General features: G+C 53.6%; 5 protein-coding genes across 5 annotated transcripts; 2 read left to right on the top strand and 3 right to left on the bottom strand.

Moving 5' to 3' along the window:
* Positions 1-1,090: 1,090 nt before the first annotated feature.
* PG997_013507 (putative RIC1 protein) lies at positions 1,091-1,526 on the bottom strand (the record flags this gene model as incomplete). The annotated part of the gene is made up of 3 exons (XM_066817821.1): positions 1,091-1,259; positions 1,327-1,402; positions 1,481-1,526. 3 exons carry the CDS (start codon positions 1,524-1,526, stop codon positions 1,091-1,093), a joined length of 291 nt encoding a protein of 96 aa, XP_066663513.1.
* Positions 1,527-6,246: 4,720 nt separating this feature from the next.
* Positions 6,247-8,508, top strand: PG997_013506 (uncharacterized protein; the record flags this gene model as incomplete). The annotated part of the gene is made up of 4 exons (XM_066817820.1): positions 6,247-6,402; positions 6,532-6,589; positions 6,696-7,402; positions 7,468-8,508. 4 exons carry the CDS (start codon positions 6,247-6,249, stop codon positions 8,506-8,508), a joined length of 1,962 nt encoding a protein of 653 aa, XP_066663512.1.
* A 1,639-nt stretch (positions 8,509-10,147) lies between these two features.
* Positions 10,148-13,939, bottom strand: PG997_013505 (uncharacterized protein; the record flags this gene model as incomplete). Its single annotated transcript, XM_066817819.1, has 3 exons — positions 10,148-10,984; positions 11,056-11,989; positions 12,015-13,939. The coding sequence occupies 3 exons, from the start codon at positions 13,937-13,939 to the stop codon at positions 10,148-10,150; spliced, it is 3,696 nt and encodes a 1,231-aa protein (XP_066663511.1).
* A 2,024-nt stretch (positions 13,940-15,963) lies between these two features.
* Positions 15,964-17,396, bottom strand: PG997_013504 (Histone acetyltransferase type B subunit 2; the record flags this gene model as incomplete). Its single annotated transcript, XM_066817818.1, has 3 exons — positions 15,964-16,138; positions 16,190-17,288; positions 17,363-17,396. 3 exons carry the CDS (start codon positions 17,394-17,396, stop codon positions 15,964-15,966), a joined length of 1,308 nt encoding a protein of 435 aa, XP_066663510.1.
* Positions 17,397-18,366: 970 nt separating this feature from the next.
* Positions 18,367-22,913, top strand: PG997_013503 (exonuclease kem1; the record flags this gene model as incomplete). The annotated part of the gene is made up of 4 exons (XM_066817817.1): positions 18,367-18,371; positions 18,435-18,528; positions 18,589-20,133; positions 20,250-22,913. The coding sequence occupies 4 exons, from the start codon at positions 18,367-18,369 to the stop codon at positions 22,911-22,913; spliced, it is 4,308 nt and encodes a 1,435-aa protein (XP_066663509.1).
* Positions 22,914-22,928: the final 15 nt, after the last annotated feature.

Below are 22,928 nucleotides of genomic sequence, written 5' to 3'. Positions count from 1 at the left end.
CGTACTATGCAACATTCGATACATGAGATAAGAGCCACGCTAGGTCTATCCATTTGGAAAGGATAAGCATATAATATGCACTTACCACGTCGTATAGATAGTATGCGATAGCTTTTTAGTACCATCGATCAGTATGCACGATGAATTTACTTTTCCGCGTGCATCTAGCAATCTGGCGCGCTGTTCGAGTTTCCCTCATTGGCCCTTGACGCTCTCTCCGGTACACTAGCGATGCCTGCTTACATGGAAAAAGCACGGCGAAGTTCCGGGGGACTCTAGCCAGAAGTTCTAGCCATGGCGTAGGTCGTCGGATTGGTCCGCCAACAACACTGCCGATCTCCAAAGGAACTTGTTCCCATGCAAGAAGGAGGATAAGTATGTGAATTCAACTGCCCGTCTCGGCTGCGGCCGGCTTCCACATTCATTCCGGAAAAGGTATCACTCGGATGAACCGAACGCGCTCCATGGCTGGCTAGCTACGTGTCTAGCTCCCCTATGCCGCTAACCCCCAGACACCATCATTGGATTACGATCCAGTGCTGCTGCACGCAACGTGGATGGAAGACTGCCTGTTCCCGTGAGTCGCTGCCCACGATTTCAACATCCGAACGAGCGAATCATCAACCGGCCGTGCTGAGTCTTTTGTCGCCATGAGATGGTCACAATAGTATGAGCCTATATACCCGGCGCAAAGTGATAGCGACACGGTCACACAGGGAGCTTCTTCCCGTGCAATCAGTGACTTGCACGTCGCAAGGAGCCCGTAGTAACACCCTTGCTTTGCCATACTCGTACCACCGGCACTCGGGAAGCGTTTTGGATAGAGGAAGAATCATATATTTCAACAGCAATTATAGTCCGTATCTCCCTTGCTGCCAGTCTCTTGGACTTGCAGCAGCCCAATGCAATAGCCGCGCCCCCAGCCGAACGCCAGGTTGCTTTGTGTATCATTAAATCATGGCCTTGGGACTTCTTCTTCCGCAATAATGTCCCCCAGGCCGCGCCTGTTGTGGGCGTTTCCCCCCAAATCGGTGATTAAGCTGCTTGCCGCCTCAGTCCGGGTTGAACTCATCAAAACAACGCGGAACGCTTAAGCAGTAGACTGGGCCATCGTACCGTAACCCTGCCCGCCCGTTTGCACCCGATCGCTGTAGACACCAGGGGCTCGACGGGCAGCGAAACGACCCTCGCGGGCCTGCTCTCGTCGGTCGAAGTAGACGTATTCGAGGTAGAATGCGTGGATGTGGCCGGGGATGACACTGCCGAGAACAGTTAGATTCCCGAACAGCCTGACAGGTTTGCATGCACGAGGAGCGAGCGACCTACCCAAGAATAGTAAGGCAGATGTTGACGAACAAGTCGGCGCCACAGCCGGCTACCATGAACACTCCAACCGGAGGAACTGGATCTTCCATGTTAGCTTCCGAGGGATGTCGATGGCGGACCCGGAGCCTTCACTGCCCCGTCTCTCTTTACTTACACAGGATCGTGATAAGGATGATGAGGACTCCCGATACGGCACCCATCTTGATTACTGTACTTGTTGGCGTTTGGGATAGATGTCTGGAAGTATGTATGTTTGATGTTGTCGCGGCGATTATGGTTTGTTTGCCGGTGTGGTGGCAGTTGTACTCTGGGCTCAAAGATGGTTGGTCGGCAAAAGAGGATGATGACTACAATAAAAAGCAGATTCCAGAAGTTTATGCGCAGCGCATTTTCCAAGTTTCACGAAAGAAATTGCCATGCCATGCCATGCTTGCCGTGCTTTGGTTGCATGGGCTTGGCCGAATTGCCATCGATTGATGCAATGACGTAGGCCCCTCTAGCGCACGTGCTAAAACGCCGTGACTACCGAATTCTATTGGCCGATTTAGCCGTTGCGCGCATCCCAATGTGTTTGACCAAAGGTGAAGCCTATCGAGGACAAAGACGTGACTGGCGATGGATGACTCAACGTTGGGGGCTATGCAAGAACATGCCGATAACACACATCTGTGCATATTCTTGAATAATAGCATCGTGCGGTTATGACAACAATCAACCAGTATCGCCAGATCTTTTCAGGCAGCATCAACATCTTTCCTCAACCCAGATGTCTATTTGGCTTGGCATCCCAAACGATGTCTGATGCCAACTGGCTTACCACGACCCAAGAGGACTCGGTGGAACACTTTACAGTCTTTGATGTTGAACAGCGATCGCATCTTGAATCTGGTTGGCGCGGTCAATCTCGGTTCTCCTCCGTCTCAGTCCCAACCGTCGAGTCTAGAACAGTTCTAGAAACCCGATCTTGAGTCTTTTAGCTTTTCTTGAATTGTTACCGTTCTGACTAGCAAGGGGCTACGCGTCCTACTGTGGCGCCCCTAGAGTACGGAATAAGTAGTTCTCTATTCTCTACTCCGTAAGGGTTTGGCAGCCCGGCTCCCCGCTCAAGTCGATTCCGCGAAGCCTTGCCCAGCCAGTACCCTCCGGCCTTTATCGCGTAGTCCACGCCAACGCAAGGCTATCATCACGAAGCTCGGCGCGTACTGCTGAAGTGTGACGGCGGCACCAAAGCCGTTTGGCCAATGCAGCAGGATCCGAGTGCTCGATGTGAACATAACTTGCAGCCTCCTGAAACACCTATCACAGGCGTGATCCTTGCAGCTCTCATGTGGAGAAGCACCCCGGACCGTCCCTTGGGACTCCCGGTCGTGGGCAGCTTGACGATATCTATGGTGTTGCAGGCCTCTTGTGTTGTTGGTGATTATACGAGAAACTGTCTCCCGTGAGGGCAATGCTACGCAGTTGAGACGTCGCTTACCCAACGCGTGCGCGCAAGGTTACCTTTGGACAAAGCGTACGACAACTAAGACGATGGTTGATGATGGGGTGCCAGTTCAGCTCCAGGCAGTCCCATCTGGCCGGTAAGCTCCAAGATGCTACGGGAGACGTTCTTCGTTCATAGCATTTTTTTGGCAATATCCGGCAAGATGCTAAAATAAGACCCGTCAATAGAACGGACGTTGCTATTAATGACATTAATGAAGCCGCCTGAGCTGCATGGCCGACGAAACTAGCGCTGTTAGTGGTTAAACAGCGAGGCTTGTGGCCGGGCGGTGTTGACGGAGAGGAGAGGAATGAACGGCGCCAGTTTCGGGGATGAGCAGGTCGCTTAACACGGCAAAAAGACGAGCTGGTTTCGACGGGTGGAGTCCGGGAGGCTGGAAGGGCAGACAGATTTGGAACTTCCCAATAGTTTTGCAGCTGAGCCACGCTTAAGACTACCTAGCCCCTATATACTGCATGTGGTGTTTGCTACTGAATACAGGATCCGATGGTGATTGCTGACGGTGACTCTTTACGGAACCAGGATTATGTATGCAATACCATCTCACCATCCTTCTGCCCATGGTAGGAAGATCTACGGAGCTGTTGCCGCAGCTAGAAACCCCGAGAGTTATGGGTTGCGATACCATTCATTGGAAGTGTATTCTGTTTGTTACGATGGCCCAGGTATCATTTAACCTAAACGCCTTTTGATCAAGAGAACCTGTCTGTCGGATTTCAGCCGGATCGCGCCCGCTGTCTCCAATGGAACCGATCGAGTCAATATGCACTTAGGTGTTGTATTTCGTAGTTGCAATAACAGACTGGCTCCCTGTCTATGCACCTGGGTAGAGGTTTATATTGTTGTTGCGATTTCAAGCCAGAGGTTTGGACATAGGTAGGGTGTTTGCAACCCATTGCGGTCCACCGCCCTGACGCCGAATACATGTTCTGCTATTAAAGTTCTGTCATTGGCGACGGAACCAGCCAAAACTGACATGGCAGCTCGTGCTTCTGGCCAAAGGTTTTACTTTGGTTACATGAGATGACATCTTACAAGTCGGATAAGGAACACCGCCAACCTACCCGAAGCACAGACGCCGCAGCGCGCTGAAACGCCCGGGCCCCAGAAGTGCATATATCCCTGCCAAGAGGGCTACCCAGCCAGGAACCACGGGAAACATCAAATGACAGGCCTGTCCGAGGTAGGGTGCAGCAGGTTGTTGGAACTTGTCAGTGCCCTGGCGGGCTCTTCTGACAGCACCAGCGGTGGTGTAGATGTTCTATAGAACCGATATTCATACTTCCTACCTATTGTAGGTTGGCACATACATGAAGCAGACCAGCTTAGCCCGAGACGGAACCAGGAACGCAGTATTCGTAACTCACCTTGGGCTGTTTTTGAGCTCAAGCTACAGACAGCTCAAGCAACCTAAGTAGAGATTGGATTAGTATGCATGCGCTATGAGCTCACTGTACATATATGCCACATAGAAGATGGATATAGCCGTGATATCCAAAAGTTGCTCGCTGCAGGTTGTGTCGGATGGTAGTTTTTGATCTGGGACAGCACACGTGCAGTGGCAGAAGTGTGTTCTGTTCCGCGAAGCTTCGGCGACAAGTTGATTCTCAACCTTCCGTATCTGTGGGTGGGCATCTGCTTGACAACACGTTACGGCGGCAGACGCTATCCACCTCACTCCAGCCATGCGCCTGGCAAAAGACAGCAGCTGTCCATCAGCCCCATATCCATGACGCCATTTTCTCGATCACTGCTCAATAGTCTGTAGGGGGTTTGACATACATAGATGCACATTCATGATGCCTGATGTGGTTTGCATACAGCACCTACTTACCACCTATTGCTAGGCAACGTGTTAGGTATACTTAAATGCAGAGAGAATTAACCAGAGTGTATGTCTCCACTCTACTGGGCCCGACGCAACGGGTATGAAAGGCAACAGATACCTACTGTAATACTTGTACATAATAGCAAGCAATGGTGCCAGTAATGGCCAATTGCCAAGCTCCCGCAGTTGGGGAGAATTGAGTTGCTGCTGGGCCTGGGTGTTCTAGCAGCTTACTGAAGGGCCCGACGACGACGGGTGTAGGTAAACGCAACGACGCGGGCGGTATGTAACATACATGTATGTAGGTTACGCTTCGGGTCGGTTTGTTTTGGCTTTGGAAGAATCGGATTTCCACTACCCACGTCCTAATCCACAATGGCCCGAGTCAAGCTGGCGGCGGCCTGGTTTCTACAGCAGGCAAAAAGTTGCTGAAGAGACATGTCAAGATATGTCAGGTCAAGTAGTATGCATGCAGGTAGTAGTTAGTTATTCTTCGGTTCACTGGTTAATGCATAGCCCACCCATCCTATCCAACCTGTCACTAGGTTAGTTCGAGTTCAACCGTCCCAGGTCAAACATGGGGCTAAACCGCTTTGAGCAAGCAGTACATCCGCTTTTTTTCCCTCTCTCCCACCCGAAAAGACAGCGATCAGCTTTCACAACTGCCCGAAACCAACACCTCCAGCCGAAACCACACCACCCACCCCCAAGCAACCCAAGCCCAGAAAGCGTACAGGCCGGTTGTTTTAGTGGTAACAGCACGCTGGACTCATTGAAACTGGAGCTGGCACCACCCGCAATTACCAATTCGGCTCAGGGAGGGAGTCGGTCACCACCTGCAGTCTGCCAGTCACCTCGCTCTCACCTACTCGACTCGCAAAACTGTACACGCACACACACGCACACGCACACAACTCACACACCACTCTCTCTTTCTCGACCGTAGTAGCCTCTCCACCACAGTATCATCATCGCTCGACCTCCTCTCGCGCAAACCCTTGCATCCATTCTTTTCTCCTCCCTTTCCCTTTCCTTCTCTGGTATTTGGTTTTCACCCCCAAGAACCGCAAGGAAACTGCAGAGATTTTTTTTCTGGCTGTGAAGGAAAGGCGTGGTAGAGAAAGATACCTATCCAGCGGAAACTAGACTAGCAAGCCCATTGCTGTGTTCCCACTCTCCCATTTCCCCTTGAAGTACCCCTTCTTCGAACCGACCGAAGCTTCAGCACACCGACCCTTCGGTTTTACCACCCGTTCTTTTGGTCTCTTTGCACCGTATCCTTCTGCCATTTGTTTGGAAGGCTCTGCATTTTTACCAATCATTCGTATTTCCCGTACGCTCAGGCAGCTAGCTGACTCGATTCTTCATCGTCGGGCCAAGGAGAAAACGAGGAGGGAGGAGAAATAGAAGGACTTGGACGCCAAACCACTGACGCCATTGTCACGACGACCTCACGTTGAGAGAACTCAAGGGATTGTTCTCCCCGGCCGACACGGAAAACCCACTGCAATTATAATAATCATTGTACCATATTACGATCGTATATTCACCCCGTCGTCGTACTCCCCCGGCACCACCAACATTCATCATGTCGAACCAGCCGCCGCAGTCGCCCCATTTCGACCGATACGTCGTCATCCATGTAGCAACCACCTGCGATGAGCACGGCGTCTACGTTACGAAAGATTCGGCCGAGGTTATCGAGCTTGGATGGATTCTGCTCGATGCGAAGTCCCTAGACGAGGTATGGCACGAGATTTTTCCCGCCCAATTCTGCACTATGGAGCTGTTGCGGGCCCCCGTCCTTGCATGGGAATTGGCAGACGGTGCTTGCAAATTGCTTCAGAATGGTTACTAACGCGGTTTCTGGCAGATTCACCGCGAAAATGTTCTTGTCAAGCCTATCAACACGCCCATTACTCCTCTCTGCAGTAAGTTCAAGAATACCCGAGCCCGACGATCCCCAGTGATGTGCTGTGCACAACCGATCTCGCTTCTGGGATGGACAAGACTGACTTGGTGTTCGCCTACCTGCAGCTAGTCTGACGACCTTGACGTGGGAGCATGTTCGCAATGCGGGCACGTTCCGAGACGCAATTAACCGCTTCGACGCTTTCGCTTCCGAGCACTTGACCTCGCAGAACCTTGATTTCGTTTTTGTCACCCTTGATGCCTGGGACTTGCGGGTTCAGCTTCCCCGAGAGGCCCGCGACAAGGCCGTCGTGCTGCCCCCCTACCTGCAGCACTCGCGTACCTTCGACCTGCGCACCGAGTACCAACGCTGGCAACAACACCATCCTGAGTCTCTCCCCTTCGGCCCTTCGATGCTCTCCAACATCTGCGCAGCGCTCGAGGTCGAACCGGTCCAGTCCAGCGCCCCCATCAAGCACAATTTGCCTTTCCATCTGCAGGCCCTCGCTCCCGCCTCGCCCCGCCGCGCCATGGAGGAAGCCGTGACATTGGCAAGAGTCCTTCGCGGGCTGATCCGTAAGTCGCAGCCGCGCGAGACTCATCCTGATGTCCTCACCAGACCCATGGATGCTCGGGCCGATGTCCGTGCCTTCCTGTCGGAGCGCAGCAAGGTTCTCCATATGTCTGGCCTGCCTCATGACACGACCCAGTCTGAGCTGGAGAGCTGGTTCACCCAGTTTGGCGGTCGCCCCATTGCGTTCTGGACCCTTCGCACGCCTGAACAGCACAAGCCTACCGGCACTGGCTTCGCCGTCTTCTCCTCCCACGAAGAGGTTAGTAATTCAATAACCCCGGCAGAATTGTCTGATAGCTTTTACTAACCTGTCATGTGCTCCAGGCTGCCGAGAGTTTGTGCATGAACGGTCGTGCTCTCAACGAAAAGGCCATTGAGGTCTCTCCTTCATCAAGCCGCGTCCTTGACCGCGCTGCCGAAATACTAACTCCCTTCCCGCCCAGCAAGAACAGACCCCGCCCCGGTGACTGGACTTGCCCTTCGTGTGGTTTCTCCAACTTCCAGCGCCGCACTGCTTGCTTCCGATGCTCCTTCCCCGCAATGAACGCCGGCGCACAAGGCGGCGAGATGACTGGTGGCGGCGGCGGCGGCGGCGGCAGTGGCTATGGCTACGGAGGCTACGGTGCTCCTCCCATGATGCCCCCACCCCACCACGGCGGTGGTCACCACGGTAACATGGGCCATGGTGGTGGACGTATGGGTGGTGGCGGCGTTGTTCCCTTCCGTGCCGGTGACTGGAAGTGTGGCAATGAGGTCTGCGGCTACCACAACTTCGCCAAGAACGTTTGCTGCCTGCGCTGCGGCGCGAGCAGAGCCGGCGCCGCCGTTGTCGCCGATTCCGGTTACCCATCGCCCATGGACAGCAGCTCAAGCTATGGTATGCCCGGCAACAACTCCATGGCTGGTACTCCCGGACCTGGACCCTTTGCCTCGGCTGCTGGTCCTTTTGGTGCTGGCGGCGGTTATGGCCAGCAGTTTGGCGGCCCTCCCAGCACCTATGCTCTTCCTTCCGGCATTGGTGGCGGAGCAGCTCCCTACCCCTCTTTGAACACTCACTTCGGCCCTGCTCCCGGATCTCACTCTGCCGGACCCTTTGACAGCCGTGCTGCTGAGGCTGCTTTCCAGTCGGCGAGCAACGGCCCCGCATCCGCCGGCCCGTCCAATAACTTCTACTCGAACCAGAATGAGAGCGACCCCTTCTCGTTCCTGTCCACTGGCATTGGTGGTCTCTCTGTGAGCGGAGGCGATGCGCGCCAGAACGGCGCGGGTGCTCCCCTAACAAGTCTCCGGCTTAAAGGGATTGTTATCAGCCCCGCAATGGCCCATTGCATGTCCTTTGAATTATCTGGGGTCGTGTTCGTTTAACTCTCATGGATACTGTCAGGTGTTAGGCGGCTGTGGAGATACACCATGTTTTGACGACATTGATATTACGTGTCACTAATTTTGGGGGATGTACTTTGAATGAACAGCAGATGGCAAGCCATCCGACATCTTGGCAGCACATCTCTCTGGACTCAGACTTTCGATGATATGGCAGGCTTGGAAGAACTTGGTACTGGAAGGAAGGGGGAGTCAAGGTTGTGATTCGGATAGGGAGGGGAGGCGTGTTGGTTGCGTATAACCAAAAATTTTTTGGGGGGTTCGCTGGAAAGACAAAAGTGGAATTATCGAGTAGAGTCTCAGCACATCAACAACATCGGCAGCATCCTCGATACACAGTTGGGAGAGTCATCATGACTTGGGTCCTCTGTAGGTCACCTTGGTCTGCACTTTATAGCGATACACGACCTTGTCCAGATACCCTCATTATCGGACAAGACGGCTTTTGTACATGGTTACTCTTGTGGTATGGATTTGGTGGCATAGCGCGGGGAGTGTAAAGGGTATATCCTTGGCCTCTTTTTACTAGTTGTCCAAATTTTTGGTCTTTCTTCTCTGCTTCCGTTCTTTTTTCTCTTCTTCGTTTCCTTCATCACGCTGGTTATTTTTCCCGTCACAATTTTTGTTCACCTTGTTGCCACTGCGGCCTGTCATTAAAGTCTCACAATTCTTGTTCATGTTCATGGTCACTCCTCGCCCACAATAGGAATCAATTACATAAAATGGCACAGCCTGGGAGTGGTGGAGTCGGGGAGTGCAGGTTGGATTGGTTACATGCAGCTTCTTGCACAGCTGCGTGGTTGTCTCTACATGTAGATCGAAGGTTGGGGCATCGCCGTCTCAATCGTCTGCTTATGATAGACTATGCCTGTTATATGAACTGATGCAAGTCAACATCCTTTATTTATTAAGACGTATTGTCCTTTCAGATCAGTCGTTTCATGGCAGCAGCTCTGCAAGGGGTGCTTGTAGTTGTAAGATGGGAATGTAGATAACACTGTCAGTCGTGCCAAAAGTGCTGTATGTAAGAGAATGGCAGCGGCATTGAGTGGAAATTACCAAAATCGAAACCATTGGACTGTGAATTCTACGAATCCGTACGGGACGGCAAGGTTCGGCCAGGGCTGGCATGGCATATTGTACCGCCCGTGCCCTACATGCAAGACCCAACCAAGATTTTGATTGAGGTTCATTCATTTTCGGGTTTCCGATTGATTTGCATTTGTCTATCTGTACTGCCACTCTGATCTACTTCTCTTTGCTACAGATCCTCTCATGAGATTCATGTTCCTGGACAATCGAGCAAATCGACTCCGTTTTCATTTGCATCTTATGGCATCCATTGCTTCAACTTCGTTCTGACAGTCCCCCCACATTACACTGTCTCGGAAGTCTGGATGGACATCGATAATCATCAAGACTCCCCCTCCGAAAATCGCGGATGTCTAGTGTACAATACAATACATAATTGCAGCAGGTTTCGGTGCCAGTGTTTCGGTGCCAGTCAGAAATAGTCGCATATGGTACTGAAGGCAGCAGATGCTAAAACAAGCTGGTGGTTGCTAGCGGAAACACACGACCACAAGACGCTGCTGCTTCTGAATAACAGACACAATGTCGGTTAATCATCATCGCGCGCTTGGATGTGCCGGTAGCCAGCAGCAATAGCAGCCGCTTCAGCCTCTTGAAGAGCAGCCCAAGCCGATTCAACCGTCTCCTCTTCGGCATTCGCAGAGTTGCTGTTACTGGGGCCGGCATCCTCTTCGTCGGTCTCTTCGCTGCCATCGCCCCTGACGTGGTCCAGAAAGCTCCAGATGTATCTGGGCGCAACTTCCCAATCAAAGTAGTCCCACGAGTCGTCGAAGCCGATGCTCTCGTCACTGTCCGACAGCTGCTCCTCCATGTCATACAAGACGTTGTTGATATAGGCCTGGTCGACTATCGGGTCGTCGTGGCCAGCAGGGCCAGCAGGGCCAGCGCCGCCATCACCGACACCATTGCCGGGGATAGGGGTCGGGTCTGTCCAGCCGTGTGGCATCATGGGAAGTCCAACCGTGGATAACGGAGCCGATGTAGTGGCACGGGCCTTACGTCGTTGGTATTCGTCGACGGACTGCTTGAACGACTGGGGTAGATGGCCACAGTTATCGGGGGTCTTTGGCTTCCAAGCATTCTCATCGCCGGTTCCGCTGGAGGGATTCTCCCCCTCTTCGAAACTGCCCAAACCGTGTTCAGAGTCCGAATCTGAGTCGCTGTTGAAGTCCGAATAGTCCATGCGCTCCAGCTCCATCAACTCCGCGGAGAGGGGCCCGGGCGACTCGACCGAGTCGTCGGCAACGTTCTCGAGAAGCACGCCGACGTCAATTTTGGGTATCTCGGGCGGGGCGGTGAGGCCGGTGATGGGCTGCATGACGGCGTGCGAGATGGCCGTCGCCTCTTCGTCCTGATCGGTGGGCTTCTGGGGTCCCACATATGGTTGTTGTCCCACTTGCGCAGCAAGTCGTCGCGCTTGAGCTGAGCGTCGAGGACCTCCTGCCTCTCGGCGGTGCTGAGGCTACCCCAGCGGCCCTTGAGGATCTCGATTCGCGTGAACTCCTGGGACGTGTCGATGTGCCGGTTCTTGTGCGCCGAGTCGTGCATGTAGATCTCGGACTCGGTCGGATGCAGGTTGCGGCCCGTCTTCCAGTCGATACAGCCCCAGAGCGTCAGGGGGATTAGGTGCTGCTCCAGCTTGAGGTCGCGCCGCTTCGACTCCTCGGCCACGAGCTGCGTGACGTGGATCATGTGGTTGCGGTTGACGGTCGGGTCGTGGGGATCGCAGATAGACGACAGAGGGCCGCCGCTGCGCTCGCCCCAGTACTCGAGGTGTGTCTTGCCCCAGTCGGCAAAGGGCACGCCCATGAGCTTCCAGTTCTGTCGGAACAGGACCTCGTCGGGGGCGGGCGGGACAACGGTCCAGGCGCAGCCGAGGTCGTAGCGGATCTTGAGCGCGATCAGCTGGTCGATGGTGCGGTAGCGCTCGCCGAACAGCAGCTGCCGCAGGGGCTCGAGGCTGCGCTGGCCGAGCATGAGGTCCGACAGGTCGGTGCACTCGGGCCCGTAGATGGGGTCGTTGAAGCGCAGGTCCAGCTTGAGGAAGAAGCACTGCAGGCGGGCCAGGTCGAGGTCGGTGAAGCCCTGGATCTCCTCGGGCAGGCCGAGCGCGCTGATCTTGGCCATGCGCTCGAGGTTCTTGAGCAGCGGCACGGCCAGGCCCCGGTCCAGCCGCGCCTTGGCTTTCAGGATCCAGCACTTGCAGTCCATGTTGTGGTTGTTGCGGGCCTCGCTGCGGATGATGGCCCGGCGCCCGTCGTTGGTGGGCGTCGCCAGCAGCTTCCAGAGCTTCAGGAGCGAGGTCGAGGTCCCGGGGGGGCGTGCGGTGGCCGTGGCGGGCCAGGTGGGCGAGGATGTCGTCTGCTGTCTCCTGGCGCTTGTAGCACATGGCGTACCACTTGAGGGTGGGGACCAAGCGAATCATCTCGTGATCTCCTCCCACATAGTATTCCTGGTCGTCGGCTTTGGTGTTGTCGTCGGAGTACACCATCTTCTCCTTGCCCTTGCGGCGGCTTGTGTCGATGCCTTGGCTCTCGAGATATGCATTGTCGGATGAGGTGCTAGGCCGGTAAACGTTGTTCTTGGGGCGGTATGGATGAAAGCCGAACGGCGTCAGTGGCGACGCGAGCGGCCGGCCAGCAGGATCGGGAATGGTCAGGTGCCGGTACATAGCACTGCGCCAGTTGTAGACGAGAGCAGCTTCCGGGCAGTTGTAGCCTGTCCAGGTCCGGATGGACGACCGCAAGAACCGGTTGACGGTCTCGTGGAAGGTCCGGTGGACGCTGTACAGGTTCAGCAGATCGGCAGGCGGCAAGTGCTTGCAGACCTCGACGATGAGTCCCAAATTTGCCGAAAGCTGTTCGATCATGTCGAACCGCGTGGAGGGGCGGCTGCGGCCGGTCGTGAGGGCCAGGTGGATGCGATAAGATTGCGGGATTTTGTTGGCGGCGCGTCGTCTGAGGGTGCGCTTGGTGGGCTTCTTTTTCTTCTTGTCCTTGGAGGCAGCGTCGTCGGGCTTGCCCTTGGAAGCAGCGTCGCCGGGCTTCTCCTTGGAGGAAGCGCTGTCGGGCTTCTTTCCCTTTTCGCTCTTGGAGGCAGCGCCGTCGGACTTGTGGTTCTCGAAGAGGGCATTGACGTCGGGCTGGTATATAGATGCAGCCTCTTCGTTCTTGGCTTGCTCCTCCTTCTTGATCCTGTCTTGCTCCTTTGCGAACTTGGCAGTGAGCGGAGTCTCGAGGGTGTAGTCATTCGACTGATCGTTGGTCTCCTGGTAAGTTTGGGGAATGGGATCCACGCTGTATTCCATGATAGACGGCAGTCCCTGTTCTTTCTTCTTGTTCTCCCAGAACAACGTTGCTACGGGGCTCTTGAGCATGACGACTTGCTCCGCCGGGCTCTTGCCCCAGTTCATGGTGGCCTCGACCTTTTCCATGCTCTCGGGCTGCATATCCGTGGCAGTCTTGGCCACCATAGAGATATAGTGGTTGGCGGCCGGCTTGGGCTTGGGCGTGGGTTTGGAGGGCTGCTGAAGGTTGAGGGCCGGAGGAGGTGCCTTTCGGTTTCCGGCGGCGATGGAAGCGGCTGCAAACCCCATATTCGCGACCAGGGCCCGGGCCGGACTCGAAGTCGAAGCTGAAGGTTCGGCAGCATCGCCACGAGGCCGCATTGACACGACGGTTTGGCCGGGGCTGAGTGTAGGCTTAACATCGGGATCAGATGATGCGCCAGCGCCGGATCCGGTATCAACCGAACCAGTCGCCTCAACCGAGTCGAGTCTGGGTGGAGCAGAGTTCGGTTTGGTTGGCATTCCAGCACTGCCCACCCTGGGTGATTGAGCAATACGATCAACATCTTGCTGCTTCATCAAGAAGCCAAGCTGACGACCATCATTGTCTCTGATGCTGATAGGCTGATTGGTATCGAGGCTGGTTGATCCAAAGTTTGTGGATGTAGCCGGCGCTGAAGCTGACGAGCCAGGTGCCACGAAATTGTAGTACTGTGCCAACTTATCTTGAGTGGTCTGGTCATGATTGGAGGAAGAAGCTGCCATGGACTCCGTGCTCTGAAGCTGGGGAGAAGCAATGTCAACAGAGACACCGGTCATGTTTGTCATCAGTTCAGCCGCTTGTTTGCGCCGGGCCACTTCGCGGAGGGCATTGGCAAAGTCTTGGGTGGTGAACTTCATGTCGGGGTTCTGGCGTGAAAACTCGAGGAGTTTGTTATGGATCTCGGCCACGCTCGGCTTCTTCTTGGTGGCGGGCTTATGAGGGGAGGAAGGGCCGCCTCCGCCGTCTGTCTTTCCCTGGTCTTGGGAAGACATGATGGCAGCAACGGAAGGGATGAGTACAGCTAGTGCTTGATGGGCATGTGGACAAGTTGAGGAACGAGTGGTGTTGGTGCAGGGGGTTCGTCAAAACGGGCCAAGATGAGAAGGTCGTGATGTTCTGGCGAGACCTGCGATTTGCAAGGCAAGGAAGGTCCGGGAATGTGCGGATTATTGAGGACAAGGGCCAAACAAAATGCAAATGCCAAACCCAGTGCAAGTCAAGGTCGTGAATGGGTTTGACCTGCAGTTTGCCTCCAACGAGGTGAGTTGAAGGGTCAAGGGTCGTAGGTGAAACCGCGGTGTTAGGCTTGTTGGAATAAAACCATAACAACAACAATGGTTGGAGAGTAGCACAAGAGACCCGCTTCCCTTGAGAACAATCAGAAATTTAAAGTGATTGTAGTGCACCAAGCATGTCGTCGCCCCGAGCGATGAGCAAACGGAGCACCGAGTGCGTCAGGGCCGGGGGCCGACCCGGTTCCGCATGCCGGGGCTCCCCCTAAGCCACGGCCCGGGGGTCTTTTGTCTGATTCAAATGCGGTAGGTAGGAGGAGGACATTAAGGACCAACGTATTGCTTGGCCTGCTGAACCTCTTGTTGTATTCCTGCCAGACGATTCTCGTATGCAGGCACGCAGCAAACTGGTTACAATATCTCCTTTGAAAAGGCTCAACTTCCAGCCCCTATTTCTCCAGATCATGACACCTTCACCCGACTGCGAATCTTACAAGTCATCAAACCCAGTGTGACGAGGTATTGAGTGTATCAATATACGTAACATGAAATGCCGCATCTGGCAATAATGTAATGTGTGTTAGTTCTGCCAGCCCCTGAGAGCCGTTGATCACGATTTGCACATATTCGCATCCAACATGGTCTCCACGTCCATGCCGGAGCTGATATTTTCCTGCAGTTGCTACCTGTTCCTTGGGACGTAAAAATAAATAGAATGCCACATCATTAAAGCTTACATGATTAAATCTAGGCTGTCATCGCGGCGCGCAAAGATCACGCGTCAAACAAGCCAGATCAGTCATTAGATCTATTCGACGAGTCGACTAGAATAGGTAAGGAAAATCCAATCACCCTGAACTGATGGGATGGAACCAGATATATACCTCCACATCGAAGTGCTTCATACATCGAGTATGCATCCCAAACGAGTGTGACCGCTGCGCATCAGACTCACAAGAATATGGAGTAAAGGAGTAAATACCGTAGAAAAGGGCAAAAAGTAAAGGTGTAACGTTTTATTGCCCACTACTGGAATCGAACCAGTGATCTCATCATGTCGTCGGTCGCCTCTTCAGAAGAAGAACACTGTCCTAGCTACTAGTGATGCGCTTTACCACTAAGCCAAGCGGGCTTGTTGATCAAGAATCATAGATGATCTTATGATTGGATGAAAGATCAGTCGTTAAGACACCATATAGCTGAAGTATGGATGTAGCGGTGAGACATGTTGGTGGAGTCGTGGCTAAGCTAGAGGTCCATGATTGCGAACGGTGGTAGGGCACGGGAAAAGGGGGCCAACAACAACCGAAAGATCATCAATCAGCCAACTTTTACTCAGCGGGTAGCGAGGCCCCGATGGAAGTAAGGAAGAGAAGCAACTCAAAATTGGTATCACAATGTACATGTATTTAGTTGCTGCTTGGCTCACTGAGAAATTTAGCAATGAGGTCCCTGGCATATAGCCAAAGTTCAAAACACCATAAACACGCTTCATGCTGCGCATCGCCTTCGAACCATCCCATATCTCATAGCACCTCCGGTAGCTGCATATCCAATGCAGTAGCCTTGCCATGGATAGCTTCTTTGCGCCCATTAGCAGTAGACTATTTTTTGTCCCTCTGCTTCTCCCCGGTTTTCTGAAGTTCCGTCCGCAACGATACCGTTATGGCAGTTCAAGAACAGTCCAGGCAAACTAATAAAGAGCATCCTCGAATAGTTTTGCTAGCTGGCGATTGGACCAGATTGCGCAGATAATAATGAGGTAGTATTGCGAGGCCTCCCCTTTAACGGCCCATCTCCTCCAAGTTGATGTCGGCTTCATCCTTGCCCACGATGGATTCGGCGACCTTCCACACCTGCAGCATGTTGTCTTCGGCGGCACTGGCTACAAGCCAAGGGTCGTTGAGATTCCAGCTGAAATCAGCCAGATGGTTGGTGTGGCCACCATGCATGAACAAACTGTAGTCAAAGTTAGTGATAAGTCTAACAAAGCAATTGCGGGAAACTTACAGCTCAGGCGGTCCGTCTTCCTGGTCATCTGGTTGTTGCTCGTCGCCAACGCGACTTAGATCCCAGAACACTATGCGTCGGTCATAACTGGCACTGCCAAGAATACCGGCCTCATGGGGGTGCCAGGCGATTGAGGTCACCGCATCCTGGTGGCCCTCGAGCGTGTGTACCTTCTCCTTGACATTACGCAGATCCCAAATACCAATAGTCTTGTCGGCTGAAGCTGTCGCAACGATGACCTCCGTCGTAGGGTTGAATGCGAGCGCATTGATAGCGTCGCTGTGGCCATGACGAGCCACGAGAGACGATTGGGATGTCGAGTTCTGCCGTAAGTCGAGAATTTGTAGTGTCAAGTCATCAGACACACTACCCAGGAAGTTCTTGGAGATAGGATGGTACTGAACGTCGTTGACGACGTTGGTATGGTGGGTATAAGTTTTGGCCGGTTCGAGGGTGGTCTTGCCGCTCTCCAGGGACTTCAAATCCCACAAACGAACTGTCTGATCTTGACTGCCCGAGGCCAGCGAACCTTCGACATGAGGGTTCCAGCAAAGACCAAAACCTTCGTCCTGGTGGCCCTTGAGGGTAATTTGCGGGTTGACCGTTCCGTCGGGCTTGACGCTGTGCTTGGTGCGGTCGAAGATGAGGATCTCGCCGTCGACTGTGAGGGTGGCAATGAGGTCTGGGTTCTGCGGGCAGTAGCGAGCCTTGTTGACCTCGCCAGGGTGGTCGATCTGCTGGACGATGTTCCACTTCATGGTGCCCTTGTCGGATTTGCCGTAGCCTCCAATCTCGCCTCGGTCCTCATCGTAGTCGCGAGGGTTCGCCTTGATGGATTTGGGGATTTCTACCTCGGCGATCTGAACATGGTTGGGCTTCTCGTCGGCGGTGTGGGTGCCGATCAGTACGCGGTGAATGCGACAGTTCTTTCCCTCGGGCTCCTTGACGTCGGGGAACCATTGTACGGTCAGAGTGGGCCAGGTCAGAGCGGTGCTGAGAATCATGTCGTAGAGGAAGGGCGCATTCTTCTTCCAGGTCTTGTACTCTTCGTTGATCAATCGTTGCTCTTCATCTTCGGAGTCCTGGCCTGTCATGTTGACTATTGTTCGCAAGGCGAGTCAGCTCTATCCCGGTACAGTGTTCGTTGTCTGGTTTTGGGTGGTGGGATTTTACCATCAGGGTCCTCGGCAACCTGCGCGGGAGCCATGGTGAGAGCAGTTTGGTCACTTTTGAAACTTGCGAACTTCCCAATTGGGCTGGAGGTTACGATTTGGTCAGAAAAGTGAGGTTGAAGACGATTGGTATGCGTCGGTGGGCTGGTCTTCCAAGTCAGTTGGCGAAAATGGTCAACGCGCAAACGAAAGGAAGGTGGGTGATGGATCGATCGCGTAGCTCCAGGAAGAAAACGCGGCTTCCAGTCGCGTAAAGTGCCGCCGTTCCTTGGCCGAGGTTTTATGTTTTATGTAAGTGCCTGCAGGTTATGCACGGCTGCTGGCCCCGCACGTCTTATGGAATAAGGCAGGTAAGAGGTAAGCATAGCATAGCGAATTTGGCCCAAGCTCCCTAATTGAAATCTGGAGATCCGACCCTTGGCAATCTGTCCGCCAAATTCATCGCCCAGCGGAAAAGGCCATTGTTGCTTGCACAACCTAACCTTAGCTTCTCTCTCTGCTACAAGGATCCGCACTAGGCCCATTCACTTGCCCGCCGACTCTGCGAAAAGCACAGGTCAGAGTCACAGTCGTCATACGAGCAAGAGATCAAGAGGCGACAACCTCATTACATACTCTCTTCATTACACACCCTCCTCCCTCCGTTTCATATTGTGGTGTTGTTGCTTTGTGCTTCAAATGCTTCAATTGAACGCTACCTAGATATTGCGCGATTTCGCTGTACCTTTCTTGTTCTATACGATCTTCCAATTGCCTTCGCAAGGCGTTTTTGGGCCAGATCCGTTCCCGTCCCGTACCGCTAAAAGGCCCTTGAGCCTTGTCTTGTCTGTCGTCTTCGCATTTTTGACAGGACTCATTCTTTTTGCATCACCCTCCTGTATCCCAGCTGGACTGCGCAAAGTCGTTTCATTTCAAGCTTCGTTTGACGCGCTTCTTCCAACACTCCTTATTTATTGCCTGAGATTTCCTCTCCTATACTTTGCGACCGCATGCGACTTGGTCAAGATGGGGTTCGTATAGACTCAACCTACCCACCAAGTGTAATGATAACCCCGCGACTGACTTGACCGCAGTGTTCCCAAGTTCTTTCGATGGCTCTCGGAGCGGTATCCGGCGATATCGCAGCTGATCGCCGAGAATCGCATTCCCGAGTTCGACAATCTATACGTAGGCCGCCTGCACACATGTTCGTCTGGATGAGGTGGAAACTGACTGTGGTGCGATTAGCTGGACATGAACGGTATCATACACAACTGTACACACAAGGACTCAGATGACGCAACCTTTCGTCTCACCGAGGAGGAGATGTTCATCCGCATCTTCAATTACATCGAACACTTGTTCGGAAAGATCAAGCCGAAGAAGCTCTTCTTCATGGCCATTGATGGTGTTGCCCCACGCGCCAAGATGAACCAGCAACGAGCCCGTCGTTTCCGAACCGCTCTCGATGCTGAGAAGGCCCGGGACAAGGCGATCAAAGAGGGCGTGGAAATGCCCAAGGAAGCGCCGTTCGACAGCAACTGCATCACGCCTGGCACAGAATTCATGGCCAAGCTGACACGACACCTGAAATACTTCATCAACAAGAAGGTCACCCAAGACTCAGATTGGCAGGGCTGCGACATTGTTCTGTCTGGCCACGAAGTTCCCGGAGAAGGAGAGCACAAGATCATGGAGTATATCCGCAATGCCAAAGCGCAGCCTGATTACGATCACAATGTCCGGCATTGCTTGTACGGTCTTGATGCCGATCTCATCATGTTGGGCCTGCTGACCCACGACCCGCATTTTTGCCTGCTTCGAGAGGAAGTCACATTTGGGCGCGCTTCGAAATCGGCATCGAAGGAATTGGAGCATCAGAATTTCTACCTGATGCATCTTTGCATTGTTCGAGAGTATCTGGAGTTGGAGTTCCAAGAGCTGAAGGCAGAAGGGGCCACAAAATTCCCCTTCGACATGGAGCGGGTTATAGACGACTTCATTCTCATGGCGTTCTTCGTTGGAAACGACTTTTTGCCCAATCTACCCCATTTGCACATCAACGAAGGTGCATTGGCCACTATGTTCCGCATATATAAGGAGGTTCTGCCGCAGTGCGACGCCTATATCAACGAGGGGGGCGTTATCAACCTCCAGAGCCTTGGACTGCTCTTGGACCAGCTGTCCAAGGAGGAGAATCGTCATTTTGAGCATGAAAACTCCGATCAGAAATGGTTGAGGAGCAAGCAGCTGGCCGAGGCCAAGGGCGAAGAGATGCCCAAGACTAAGGGCAAGGTAATCATGACCTCGGCCCAGAAGGAACTGTGGAAAAAGGTCAAGAAATACATCCAGAAGCCGCGCGAGGATCCTTTGGATCTGGGCACCGAACTTGCCGCTGCCGATCGCCAGTTCATCAAGGATCTGGCTGGCGATATGCGACTCGAGTGGCGCACCGCCCACGATGATGAAGGTCGACGTCATCTTGTTGTCTCTCTCCCCGGAAAGGCGAATGGCAATGCCGATGAGGAAGACGACGAGGAAGTCGAGGCTGGCTTTGCTCTCAACCGTGTGATGAAGAAGTACGACTCTGCGCAAGTAATCGACGTTTCTGCAACCGAGTCGCAGGACTCGATGGCAATCAAATACAAGGAGAAATTCGGCGAATGGAAGAACGAGTACTACAGCTCCAAGTTCAAGGAGTGGACACCCGAATCCAAGGAAACCGAGCTGCGCCTGCTGTGTGAGAACTATGTCCAAGGTTTGCAGTGGGTATTGTACTACTACTATCGCGGCGTGGCCTCGTGGCCCTGGTTCTACGCATACCATTACTCTCCAATGATATCAGGCAAGTCATCCCCGAAAATTCTGTGTTCTATCTACTAGTCTGACACAACCTAGATGTCTGCAAGGGTTTTAACGCCGACGTGGACTTCCAACTCGGCCAGCCGTTCCGCCCCTATGAGCAGCTGATGGGTGTTCTGCCGGATCGCAGTAAAAGTATTGTTCCCGCAGTGTATCACCCGCTAATGACGGATCCCAAGTCGCCTATCATTGACTTTTACCCACGGGATTTCGAGCTTGACATGAACGGCAAGAAGATGGAGTGGGAGGCCATTGTCAAGATCCCATTCATTGACGAAAAGCGACTGCTCGAGGCCATGGCCACTAAGAACGACTTGCTTTCAGCCGATGAGAAGGCAAGAAACGACTTTGGTGTGTCGCTGAAGTTCACATACGACCCTACAGCTCAGCCAATCGTGTATCCGTCTTCTATGGTTGGCGTGTTCCCCGACATACCCGGCTGCCAATGCGTTGAAAACATCTATGATCTCCCTACCGCAGACGGCGCAAAGCTCTACCGAGGCCTTCTGGATGGCGCAAAGCTTAATATCGAAGCTTTGGCTGGATTCCCAAGTCTAGCAACGCTGCCCTATACTGCCAGTCTTGATTACCATGGAGTCAATGTTTTCCAGCAAGACAGTCGTAACCAGAGCATGATCGTCACACTCTCGGATGTTGAGATGCGTAGCAGCATCGAAACGGCCAAGTTGAAGCTGGGACAAACATGCCATGTTGGCTACCCCTTCTTACAGGAAGCCAAGATCGTTTCCGTCACCGATCGCGATTACGAGTACACACATGATGCCAAAGGAAAGATTGTGCAGCGACACTTGGACGGCTCAGAAATGCAGACTTGGCAGAAAAAGGCGGCCCAACTTGGCAACTTCTACAGCAAGCGACTTGGAATCGTCATCGGTCCCATCGAGGTCACGGTGCAAGTTGATATGCTGAAGGGCTTGATAAAGACCAAAGAGGGTGCCCTCGTCAAGGAGTATGGATACATACCGGGGACAGAAAAGGACCATGCTGCCCAGGTCATAGTAGACGAGGTCGTGAGTGAGGACCAGCGATTCATTGAAAGAGAAGCGTTGCCCATCGAAGAGGAGTTCCCATTGGGCTCCAATGTCTTCTTCCTTGGACAAACGGTTCAAGACTTCCTGTACTATGGTCGTCCTGCCAGAGTCCTCGGTCACAAGGACGGCTTGGTAGAGACAGTGATGGTATTCCATCACCCAAAGGACCGCCAACCACAGCCGAAAGCGAAGGGCCAGGATTTCGTTCCGCACGAGTCCAAGTACGCTGCGCGCTTCTCTACTGTTGCCAAACCCGTTGTGGCAGCCGGTGATAGTCTCGGTAACTACGAGACTGCCGTCAACGTTGCTAAAAACATCGGTGTCTCTCCCCTGGTCCTCAGCAAAATTGCCTCGTCGCTTTTTGTTTACACTGTGGGGAATATGAAGGTCAACCTTGGCCTTAATCTCAAATTTGAGGGTCGAAAACTGAAAGTGCTGGGCTATACTAGAAAAGGCCCTCGTGGTTGGGAGTACAGCTCAGCCGCTCAAGCCCTTATCGCGCAATACGCCAGTAAATTCCCTGATTTATTCGCTGGAATGATGCAAAACCCCCAGGGTAATGAGTTGCGCGAAACGGATCTCTTCCGGCGAATGACACCCGAAGAGGCCACTCTCAAGGTCAAGGAAATTGGTGCATGGCTCAAGACGGTGGAGACCAGCAAGTTTGAGAAGGTTCCCTTGGATGCGGAACAGCTCGACTCGAATGTTGTCAAGGCAATTGAGAAAGCGGTCGATGGTCTCATTGAAGAATTCAATGGTGGCATGGGAGAGGATCTTTTTATCAAACGTAAGGCTCCGCGCGATGTGCTCTTGCGCATTGAGGACGCTGAGCAACGGCTTGGCGACCAGAAATTTTCTCTGGGTGACCGTGTTATCTACGCTGCCGGCTCTGGCAAGGTAAAGACTGGTTCTCAGGGAACAGTTGTTGGTATCAGCACTGTTGGCAACCACCATATGCTTGATGTGGTATTCGATCAGCCCTTCATGAGCGGCACTGCCTTGGGCGAACGCTGCACTCCGTTCCGTGGAGCAACAGTCGCTGCGAAGACTGTCCTGAACACCACAAGCAAGCACTTCCTGGCAATTCCCAAGCAAGCAAATGCTGGAGGCCACAGGATTGCGGACTCGGTCCAGAGAACCCGCGGAAACTCGGGAGGACTCCGTGGCAGGAACGGAGGAACATACCGCGATGCACCTGCTCCTCCTCCCCTGAGCGGGTCGTTCCGAGGCGCTATGTATGGCGCAAATCATCACGCTTCTGGCCGTGGCCGAGGCGCCGGAAATGCGGTGCCACACCTGCAGCATTCTAGCCTGGTTTATCGGCCAGCTCCCAATGGCGCACACCCGCAGCAGCTACACCAGCCGGCCCACCAAGGAGGATACCAGGCCAGCAACGGCTACGATTGGCAGTCGGTCGGCCATGGAGGCCAAGCGCATCATGCAGGTCAAAGTCACAACTATGCGCAAGGACAACCGTCTGGACAGAGCAACGGAGCCATCTACGGCGCAGTACCGCCTCCACCCAATCTGAATGCTAAGGACAACAGTCGTGGAAGAGGTAGAAGTCGCGGTCGTGGAAGAGGAGAAGGCCGAGGCCAAAGAGGTGGGCGCGGCGGCGCTTCTCGGGGAAGAGGAGCACCACAGCAAAATTCTACTTAGAGGAAATGTAGATCA

The sequence above is a fragment of the Apiospora hydei genome, assembly GCF_038363865.1.
Source record: "Apiospora hydei strain CBS 114990 chromosome Unknown utg000009l_segment0_segment0, whole genome shotgun sequence".
NCBI classification, from domain to species: domain Eukaryota; kingdom Fungi; phylum Ascomycota; class Sordariomycetes; order Amphisphaeriales; family Apiosporaceae; genus Apiospora; species Apiospora hydei.
The sequence above is the reverse complement of the archived record's forward strand: the minus strand, read 5'-3'. Positions and strand labels throughout refer to the sequence as shown.